Source organism: Panicum hallii, chromosome 7 (genome assembly GCF_002211085.1).
Source record: "Panicum hallii strain FIL2 chromosome 7, PHallii_v3.1, whole genome shotgun sequence".
NCBI lineage: Eukaryota > Viridiplantae > Streptophyta > Magnoliopsida > Poales > Poaceae > Panicum > Panicum hallii.
The window spans coordinates 14,491,787-14,503,069 of NC_038048.1; the positions used below are offsets into that span (position 1 = coordinate 14,491,787).

Here is an 11,283-nt window from a genome sequence, read left to right on the forward strand (position 1 = left end):
TGCAAAAAAGATAAAAATAAGTTAATAATGATATATTTAAGTGAAGAATGTTTAAAAAGAGGAATAAAGTATACCTCTAGTTGCGCCTAGGTCCGGGTTGAACTCAATTATACCTTCCACTTCTTGACCATTAACTTCTTCACTATTGTTTTCTTGAACATGTGCATTTTCTTCCTCAATATCCTCTTGAACATGTGCATCTTCTTCTGCTTCACCGTTGTGATCTTGAACATCCTGATGAGCAATGTTTTCTGCTTCCACTTCCACTTCAGGTTCATGATGAAGATAAACTCTACTAGCATGAGTGCTACTCTGTCCACAAGTAAAATATCTATAGATTCCTGAAATTAAACATGGTCATTGGTCAGCCGAATGTTCAAGATATACCTATAAATTACTAGATATTGCTAGAGGTCTAGAGTCTAGACACTGGACAATGAGTAAAAATATACCATTTTGGTTAATTTTTTTCTTCCCCTTGCTATTTCCAACCATGGTTACGATGGCGGCGGGGCGCTGGCACTCAGCAAGACGGCAAGGACGGCGGCCGAGCGGCGCCAATGTGCGGAGGCGGGCTGGAGCCTGGAGCCGGACTTGCAGGCAAACTGGCGAAGGCGCGGACGCACCTGGCCTCTTGGGCTTGGCCAGCGGCACTCGATAGGGTTAGATTTTTTTTTAGTTGGGCTGGGCCGAGCCGAGGTATTGCCCGGGCAATACCGGGCCCTCTGCCACTGGGTACTTCCTAGTTCCCAGGAATCTTTTGTGGTAGAACTTGATGCACGTGCCACTGGCATTGGAGCAGTGTTGATGCAGCAAGATAGACTAGTTGCTTTCTTGAGTAAAGCTTTGGGACCAGCTCATTAGCAGCTCTATATATATGAGAAGGAATTTCTCGCATTAATTATGGCCATTGAAAAATGGAGACCCTATTTGCAATGGCAGGAGTTCATTATTAAAACAGATCACAAGAGCCTCCCTTATTAACTGAACAAAATCTTCAGTCTAATCTTCAGAGGAAGGCTATGACCAGGCTCATGGGTCTACAGAAAAGGGAAGGAAAATGTAGCAGCAGATGCACTCTCTAGAATTGGCCATTTGATGTTGTTACGAGCTGTTTCTGATCCAAAACCTGCTTGGGTTGTAGAGGTCCTTAACTCTTACCATACTGACTTGCAGGCTCAGCAATTACTCCAATCATTGTCTGTCAAGTCACCTGATGATCAGGGGTTCTACCTGGACAATGGCTTGATCACGTTTCAGAACCATGTTTGGATTGGTAACAATTCAACATTGACGACCAAACTAATAGCTACTTTACACTCTAGTCCTATTGGAGGCCACTCTGGTATCTTATTATAAAATCAAGCATCTATTCAAGTGGAAAGGCATGAAGCACGATGTACAAAATTTTGTTAATCAGTGTGAAGTTTTTCAGCAAGCAAAACATCAGTACTCCCACCCATCTAGCCTACTTCAGCCCCTACCCATACCTAAGGGAGCTTGGCACAACATATCCCTAGATTCTGTGGTTAAGCTACATGGAGTTCCAAAGTCTATGGTGCCTGACAAAGATAGGATTTTCTTGAGTACTGTCTGGAAGGAGTTGTTCCAACACTTGGGCACCAAATTACTTCATAGCACAACTTACCATCCTTAGAAAGATGGGCAAACTGAAAGAGTTAACCAATGTCTTGAGATGTACCTCAGGTGTGCTGTTCAGCAATCTCCTACATAGTGGAACAGTTGGCTACCTCTAGCTGAACTATGGTACAATTCTTCTCTGCAAACTTCCTTGGGTTGTTCTCCTTTTATGGCTCTCTATGGATATCAACCCGATTTGGGGCTGGATTTACCTTCTGCCATCATTCCTTCCATGGATGCTTATGTAACTGACCTGATCAGAGATTGGGCAGCACATTCTAAAATGCTCAAATTGCAGTTGGCTAGAGCTCAGAACAGAATGAAGTTACAGGCCGATAAAGTAAGAACTGATAGGTTTTATCAGGTGGGGGAGCAGGTACTGCTGAAATTACAACCTTATGCTCAGTCCTCGGTGGTGAATCGACCTTATCCTAAGCGGGCCTACAGGTTTTTCGGCCCCTGTAAGATTATGGAGCGTGTTGGTGCTGCCGCTTACAAGCTTGATCTTCCAGCTGACAGTAAAATTCATAATGTCTTTCATCTGTCGCAGCTAAAACCATTCACACCAGATTATTTTCCTATGTTCTCCGATGTTAACGAGCTGGTCGACCTCAATTCAGCATCGAGAGACCTATAAGTTATTCTGGATCGCTGGCTGGTGAAGAAAGGCAACTCAGCGATTCCTCAGGTGGCAACTCGGCGATTCCTCAGGTGCTGATCAAATGGGTTAGTTTCCAGCGACAACAGCAACATGGGAGGATCTGCATGTCATCAAAGAGCGGTTTTCTCGAGTTGTTGCTTGGGGGACCTATCATGACCCAGCCATGACATAGTCAGTGTAGTTGGCATGAGTACGTTTTCAGCGTTGTAATACGTCTGTAATACTTACTTTTGAGTTGTGGGCCCGAGGCCAGGAGTGGGCGAGACATATTGGCTGAGCTCTGTAATCAAACGAGTCATCGAATATTTTATTCAAATCAGTAAACCGAGGATAGGAAGACCTTCTTCCTCCTCAAGTATCCATCTGTATCCCTCACGTGCAGGTGATCTTCCATCGGTGCCACGGGATTATCGCAGTGGTTACAGTGGTTATAACAAGACAAGACAAGACAAGACTAGCCGCACCTGACATATAATAGTGCTAATTACCTAGAGATCAGATGTATGTATATGTCTAATTCCAGTGCCTACACGGTGAAGTCCAAGATTGAACTGCACGTCGAATCTACACATACATACACATGCCTCGATCACCCGTCCGATCCAGACGTGCACGGAAGAGCGCTGATCGGACTCGCCTGACCTAGCCGGTGTCTGCCCTGAGATAGGGTCTGCGTGCACGTCGTATAGCTTACGCATGTCTCGCTAGATGCAGCAGATACATGAACCCAGTCCATCACTTTCACTGGACCTGCATGAAGCTGCGCTGCAATTTGCGGACAAGTTTTTATACGCGTGAGAGAGAGAGCGACCATTTGTCTTGCGTTTAGTTGCTGCATGGGCTTTACTCGGCCGTCCATGGAAGAAAAGTATACGTGAGGAGGGCAGGGATTTCAGGGGCAGAGGGGCTGCTACCTACCCCTGCCTGCCTGCCTAATACCGGCCAGCTCATGCTTGTTGCTTCCCCGGCCGGTTAGAGTTTTGGCATAAGAAGTTTCCGACCCATTGCAGTCAGACCGCCACTAGACTCAGTTGAGCTACTGCCTTCAGACGAAAACACAACCAATGGATGGATAAGTTGCGTATCAATCAAAAAAAGACGCCGACCACTGTAGGTTCCACACAGTTTATCGTTTCTTACATAAAAGATAATGTTCTATTTTTTGCATCATCGTCATCCGATCCACATGGACACACAATTTACTTAAATATCTGTAGATCAAGATATAAATTGGACATTTTAACTTTCTATAATCCTTAACGGCTTATCGTACATCGATCTTAACTTCAAGTAGTTTGTGTAAACAACATTTTTTTTATCATGGATCCTGTGAAGTTTCCTTGTCCCAACGGGTCCAAATGTTAAAGGACATACATATTCCCAAAAGTTACCCAATGAGGTACTATCGATCACACATTGCCTTTTTGCATCTACATATGTGATCCAGTTTGTACTAAAAATTGCCATCTAACAAATTATATATAAAATAATACTCTTCTACCAAAGATGGCATCACTAACAACTCTCTATCATGTGGCAAGCATCTACTTACTATTTTCTCCAAACAAGTATGGAAGTTATTGTGAGGAAACCACATTTAGCCGAAGTAAATACTGAGTTTAGTGATTTACTATACGGATGCCAGGTTACCTGCAAACAAACACGCGCCTTGGGCGGTTCCATGTGCAAGTGTACTTTATTTACAGAAAGACAGGGCTGTGGTGGGGCAAGGTTCTCTTATTATGAAAGTAGTGAACCTTTTTCTCTGGTTCTGAGATTTGAAGGGGCCAACCATCAGGCAGGAGGTCATTGCACAACCAAACAAATACAATCCTACACATTGACTTCTTACCCTCTCTCTCTCTCTCTCTCCAACCCATCCTGACTGTCTCTCTCATCAGTCTTATATATTTTTTGTGCGCTCTTGTTGCCTTGTGCTCTCTTCCCTCTCTCTCCTTGCTTTCTATGCCTCTGAAGAGCAGTGTTGTTTCTATGTAATCTAGCTAGGTAGCACAGAGCAAGCTGCCTGCCAAGGCAGCTAGAAAATTAGCAAAAAGGTTTGGAGGCAGTGGGATTTGGTAGCTAGGTGTTGCTTTTAGCTTCGTTTGGGGGGCATATCGCTCAGTTGCAACCTCATGGGGAGGGCTCCGTGCTGCGATAAGAACAATGTGAAGAAAGGGCCATGGTCTCCTGAGGAGGATGCCAAGCTCAAGGAGTTCATCGAGAAGCACGGCACCGGTGGGAATTGGATTGCTCTCCCTCAAAAAGCAGGTATGATTTGTGAACTTACATATTTATGTATCTTATCTTATTAGTTGGGGACTTAATGCTGTTATGAGTTGAGTAGAAGTCTAAACAGTCTTGATTCTTCATGCTATTATCTTACTTCTCAAACTTTTTTGCTTTGTTGTTTCCTTGATCTGTTTGGGATCACTTCAAAGGGTTGAGACATCTTTTTCTAAAAACAAATGAAAAAGAAAAACTAGGATTATTATTTCTCTCATGAATGAATTTAGAACAATGGTAACTAGAAAAAAGCTTTGCTCTTTCTATAGTTAGCTAAGGCTCTATGAATTCTTTCAATTCATTTGTTGTTTTATTTTGAACTTCGGGTTTACTTTCAGACAGGATCATGACTTCTTTCTTCAATGGTTGAGGATACATCGTGCCGCTGCGAAGCCTTTACTAGTAGTTTATATCTTTCCCAAACTGCTGATTTGGATAGACATGAGCCCTAATCCATTCTTCTGAGCTGTCTTATTTCTGTTCTGACTCATTTTCTTTATGGTTTCGTTTCTTGGATGTGGAGTATTCCAATAAGGATTGTGGAATTCTCTTTATGCTTAATTTTAGGACCAGTGGTGTCCGAAGCTAGTTTTTGCAATTAGGTATCATGCGACTGTAGGATCTTAATTGTAGTGGCAAGTCAAACTCCCAAGTTTCTTACTAAAGGCTTGCCTTACAAGCTTTTCTGTGTCGTTAATTTTGGATTATGTCCATAATTGCATGCTACTTTCTATCTTCTTGTGTTCATATAATGGATTTCAAGTTGGGCTACTCTAAGTTTGTAATGGATTTTGCTATTGTGATTATAGGGTTAAGAAGATGTGGCAAGAGCTGTAGGCTTAGATGGTTAAACTATCTGAGGCCTAACATTAAGCATGGGGAGTTCACTGAGCACGAAGACAGGGTTATCTGCAACATGTATGCAAGTATAGGAAGCAGGTGAACAAACTGGACTGTCCTAGATATCTATATAATCTGGACGAACTCTCTTTGTTTCGCCTTTATTATACTTTATTTGCATTATAACCCCAAAGTCCACATACATTCATAATCTTATCTGCTCTTACAAGTAAACTATTCAGAATGGAAGATTAACTTTCTAGAAAGCTACTAAATAGAAAAACTGATACTCTTGAAGATGATCCACCCTTCGGTCATTACACAACTCTCTTGAGCATGAGAGAAGAACAAGGGGATTGGAATTGAATCGACAAAAATAATGGAATGTGTATGATTCATCAGCTAGGTATTACTCATTTTCAGGTGGTCGATCATCGCGTCTCAGCTTCCCGGTCGCACAGACAATGACATCAAGAACTACTGGAACACCAAGCTGAAGAAAAAGCTCCTAGGCTCCACAGTCACCCCACCCCCTCACCGTGCGCCGCGGCAGCATCACCGGCCCCTCAATGTCATGCTCCAACACACGTCACCCTCACCCCAAGCCACCTACAACAGCTTCTTCTGCGGCCCCGGAGCCTTCCACGACCCCATCAGTGGCATCCCTGCATTAACACTGCCGCCACCGCAGGATTACATGCTAAACTCCGGCCTTGCCATTCCAAACGCGTCTTCACTACTGCACGGGCACGGCGCTCCACAGCAGCAGTTTCACCACCATGTGGTCAAGGAGGAGAGCGGCAACATGATCGTATTCGGCAGCGACCAGCAGAGCTGCAGCTCCTCGGACGGCACGCACAGCCAGCCGCAGTTCGGGCATGGCAAGGAACTGAGCTTCGACGGCTACTTCGGCTACAACAATGGAAGCAGCATCGAGCATGATCACAGGCTGCTTCAACTCCAAGATCATCAGCAGGCCCAGGTGCCGGTCGAGTACAATTACGAGGAGATCAAGCAGCTGCTCATGAGCTCAACAACCACCGGTAATCATGGCCATGGCCAGGACGGCAGCATGGAAGAAGGGTTCGGCTCGCAAGGGAAGGTGACGATGATGTAAATTTGACTAAGAGACATGGAAAAGTGATTGATCAATTAAGGTGTGTGTGTGTCTTACTGCTGTATTTTTTTTCTCATTTTACCTTGTAGTGTACTAGTGTTGGTGCATGTGTGTGTGCGCTCGCGCATCCTGTGTCATGGCTGCATACACGTGCCAGAGTTGCGTGCGTTACAGCCTGTGTATGTGACCGTGACATGGGATCGAGATTCTCTCTCCTCCGTCCTCCTATTACTGTTGTACTTCTCTCCCTCTTTTTTCTCACCAGAGGTATAGTGTCATCATGAGCATGCATGAGCTACAATTAAACACTGTGGAAACTTTTTGTCTTTGTAGTCTTTGGGGTGGGCACCACAGGGCCGCCGGTACACTAGATAACATTCACTTGGTTGTGCTGGATTGTTAGACGATCTTGCTACAGTGCCTATGTGATGTTAGACGATCTGAATTGCCTGGCTACCACTAGCGATAGCTAGCTTTCTCTCTCTCTGTCTCTCTCTCATCCTTGAACTCTGGGCATAGATTTCTTGCTGCCGTGCACAGGAGAGGACAGCCAAAAAGTGCATGTGGGAACGTACAGCTTGTGAGGCACATCGAATTGTAGCGAGCGAGCGAGAGCGTGCATGCATGCAGGATTGGCGTGGATCGGGACGGCACATGGGATGGAGGCCGTAAGACGCGAGTCCGGCCGGAGTCTGTCTGTCTGTACGTGCCGCAAGAAACGTGTCTTGTCTGTCAGACGGCCGTATTGTTTAGCAGTCGCGATGCAAAGATTCCACGAGGAGAGATCGATCAGAATTATTCAGATATGCATGAGAGAGAGGGGAAAGATTCCCGGGTTTGCTGCGAGTAGTTTAGTACGCGATGGACAGACATTGTCGATCAGTGCGAGGGATATCCGTCTGCTTGTCGTCGTCGACGTTACTTGGTCCGATGTGCTGCATGCTTATCAATTTCCACTCACTCCGACGACGAAGAAGATGCAAAAGAATAGTAGTAGTAATATTGATCGATCCTCCCTTGTGTCCGTTTGTGTTTATTAGCTATATAGACCGGAACAACCTTGTAACTGTTCCGACATTTCAGATTTATTATATATATAAGGAAAATTATATTCTTTCTACACACGTATATAGTTCCTTAATTTATATTAGGCAGTACACATACATGTGTAGAGCACCAGTATGCCTTTGTGCTCCTCGAGGCAGCATACATATTATAGGGCTATTTCACGGTAAACTAGTGCTAGTACAATTGTTGCAGACTTGCAGTGAGATACTGATACTGACCATTGTTAATTTCCCGAAGCCGAAGAGACACTCCTTGTCCGGGCACAGGACGATGGACTGCCAACTCACAGTTTGTCAGGCCGGCACTGTCACGTCATAATTTTATATGGATGGTCTTGTCGTGCATCATCCTACTACGGATTAGCGGAAGCAAATTGGTCAACTTGATTATATTGTATCTTATCTGTCTCCTGAACGGTCTCACATTGTGTGGTGTCGCAAAAGTTTGGTGAAAACTGATTACAGTTTTGAGGCCATTTCTAGCTGGCTAACATGGCATCGTCGTACTTCGTGTTCAGGCCACGAAAAGAGGAAACGCATTCCAGCACCGGCTTCTCTGTGTGATTGATGGCTGTACTATCTGATTGTCTTTTTTCTTGGCGTCCTTTCGGATACCAGCATAATCTTGATCATTACCTTTTTTCTACGAAATTACTTCCTCTTACTTATCGATGAAGCCATACTATCAGAGCAGCGAAACTACGGAATTAATGTATACCTCCCGACGAAAATGGAGATGCATGTTCCTTCCGAACACGGATTTATATTCATTTGTAAGGCGACCGCACTGATATACACTACTAGGGAAACTATTTTCCCAACCATCACATCACCGCACTCATAAAAAAGATAAGAATGGTATCATGAAATTGGTATACCTTAATCATTAGTAACAATAATGATCATCAGGTCTACTTTGTTTTCTTAAATATTACCCATTTCCTTATTTCTTTTTTGAAGGTAAAATCATTTTTATTTCTTTATAAAAATATAATAAATTAACCCTTATACTTCTTTTTTGAGGTAATCAGGAGGACAGTCCTGTACTTATCTGATTTTTATAAATATATGAAACTGTACAATGAGGATATGTATGACAAGGTCAGTAAGAAGAAAGAAGAATACAGACAAAATCATTATAGAAAATAAACTGCACTAACCTCATAATTAAATCTTCATCCGTATTAGCCCTTATTTTATGATGTGGTGTTTAATTTTTTTCCATGCATGTTTGTGAACATAACTTTTATAATAATGCATGCATTTAAGCACCTTTTAATTTAGGACGCAGAAAATCTAGTACCATATATATGGTACAAGAAATGTTGACACTATTAGATAAGAAAAAAATAAAGAATGAATTGAGTCTTCTTGCGGTGAAACTTATTCACCTAGGTTTGAGCCCTCGTCTCAATTCCTCACATTTTTCTGGATCTATTCAAGAAACTAATGGCGCTATTTTGTTAGTCAGGTGACATATATGTCATTGGCTCCTGTGGTCACTTCAGTGCGTTTCCAAAAGAAACAAAAATGAGGAACCGAAAGGGGAAACAATGGTCCTGGTGGAGAAAGTTAAACAATGAAAAAGTGAATTATAGTACTGATTTAAATCGCATTTTGTTAGGATAAAAATTTTATTGCAATGTAGTGAAGCACGTGCTACGAGATGCTAAATTTATTTCCATAATCAATTACTACGAACAGCAATGCACTGGAAAAAAGTCATGCATGTACGAATTGATTTATACGATGCCATCCATTATGATGTATTTAAAAAATCGATATGTGTAGTACAATAGTTAGCTCAAAAGTTACCTAGAAGCCTACTAGATCTACCTTATGTTATGATATATATATATAGACGAGTAATGTGTGTCTGTTGACTATATAAAGGTGCTCCGCCTTTATTTGACAGACTTACCTTGCTGCGATAGTTTCCCTAACTAATTAATCAGGACATCACTTATTTGGATGCATATAACACTCCTCCGCTGGACATTTAAGGTCCAAATACTAGAGCTCGTGCACGATAATTAAATTTATAGGTGAGCTCGTTTCTATGCACTTCAACTTATAATTTTGAGAATAGATTGCTACCTAATGATTATATTGTGATTAGGAACCAAAGAGAGGACCAGGAGATGCATGGAGAAGAGCTTGGAGGCGTGGAGGTACAGTAAGAGAGTGCAAGCCAAGTTGAAAATCCAATCCAAGTCGACATCGAGTCCACCTCAGAGTCCAGAAGCAGTCTGCCTTTAATTGGACACCCAGGCCACATACGGAGTTAGATTTGGACGTTCTATATATGGTTCGAACCAGAATCCCAATAGCGCTGGTCTCACCTCAAAATTCCTTCTGAGTTGACAGGAATCGTCGAAACAAGTGGACATCCAGAATCTTTTAGGGAGTAGCATCACCATCTTTTGGGCCGCTGGCCCATGTATCGTGTTGGAGCCCGTTAGGGTTGCGTCCAGGAGACTTGCATGCCCCTAGCTCCTTTTTATTCAATAGCCGTTGCCACTTTAGGGTTTGAGTTTTGCTTAGATTTAATCTGTCATCAAACAGTGTCGCTGTTCGTCGGTTTGTGAGACCCCAACTTGTGAGTTTAATCATTCATCTGCAAATTGGTTGCATTCTTCCTTGTTCTTGCTTGTGTTCTTTGATTCGCAAGCAGGGCTTAGCCTTCTTGGCAAGATCAACCGAGCACCGCCGGTCGATAACCAGAGGAGATGTTGTGCTGCGATTGCGGGATTTGGAACGTGTTGTTCGGAAGCCGGATCGAATTGTGTAGGGACTCCACCAAATCTAGAGCTATCAGAACCTTTCAGAAGATTGGGAACCCTAGTCTACATCACTAACCCAGTTAGGAAATAATATGTTGATGTTTTACCGGCAAGCCTACCTAGAGATATTCTAAGATAGTAAATTGTAGGCAGGATGTTGCCGAGATCACGAACTCGAAGGTGCTAGCAACATAAGGTTTAGACAGGTTCGGGCCGTGATGTGTGTAATACCCTATGTGGTTTGTATTGCTTGGGATTGATTATCGTTTGGAGGGGGTCCCTGCCCGCCCATATATACTCTTAAGGACAGGGTTACAAGTATCCTAGTTCGGTACGAGCTTAGTAGTTCTACTCAAGTACTACTCGGGTACTTTCCTTCTGTAGAGACTAGTTCTACTCGTATCTGAGTACGTTACATCAGATATAAGGTATGAGACATGCCCCATCCCTTATTCTAGAATTATCTATACTACGTGAGCAGTCCCGTGGTACTGGCTCTAACAAGCCTCCGAGCTCTTATAAGTTGATTACTGCAGGCTTCGAGTACTTCTGAAGTCATCTTCGGGTTCTTCAAAACTCCATCCTGAACATCTCTTTCGAGTACCTTTTGGTTGCTTCGAGGCTATGAGGTCCTCGTGGCCCCAAGTAGTTTTAAGTTTCAAGAAAAATAACCTTCTGCATGGGGCGTGATGAAAATTGTACTCCATATGGAGTAGTCCCCAAGCCTTTGGTTAAATTGAAGAATCAGGCTGAGAGTCAAATTAGTCTTGAATCTTCTGATCTTTATTTTCCAAAAAAAATTAGAAAACAAGTCGCTGATGACATTTGTACCGCAGCCCTCGAGCCTTGAATCTAAATTCAGAGTTTGGAAAAGGATCCGAAAGAAGG

General features: G+C 43.1%; 1 protein-coding gene across 1 annotated transcript; it reads left to right on the plus strand.

The window, feature by feature from the left end:
* The first annotated feature begins 4,244 nt into the window (after window positions 1-4,244).
* On the plus strand, window positions 4,245-6,862 carry LOC112900359 (transcription factor RAX2-like). The gene is made up of 3 exons (XM_025969187.1): window positions 4,245-4,573; window positions 5,398-5,527; window positions 5,852-6,862. The coding sequence occupies exons 1-3, from the start codon at window positions 4,438-4,440 to the stop codon at window positions 6,543-6,545; spliced, it is 960 nt and encodes a 319-aa protein (XP_025824972.1). The 5' UTR covers window positions 4,245-4,437; the 3' UTR covers window positions 6,546-6,862.
* The last annotated feature ends 4,421 nt before the right edge of the window (window positions 6,863-11,283 follow it).

Excerpts from the sequence above, each read along its gene's own strand:
- LOC112900359 (XM_025969187.1), top strand. The coding sequence starts at position 4,438 with ATGGGGAGGGCTCCGTGCTGCGATAAGAACAATGTGAAGAAAGGGCCA. Across the intron at positions 4,574-5,397 it reads TGCTCTCCCTCAAAAAGCAG|GGTTAAGAAGATGTGGCAAG; the intron begins GTATGATTTGTG and ends TTGTGATTATAG. Across the intron at positions 5,528-5,851 it reads TATGCAAGTATAGGAAGCAG|GTGGTCGATCATCGCGTCTC; the intron begins GTGAACAAACTG and ends ACTCATTTTCAG.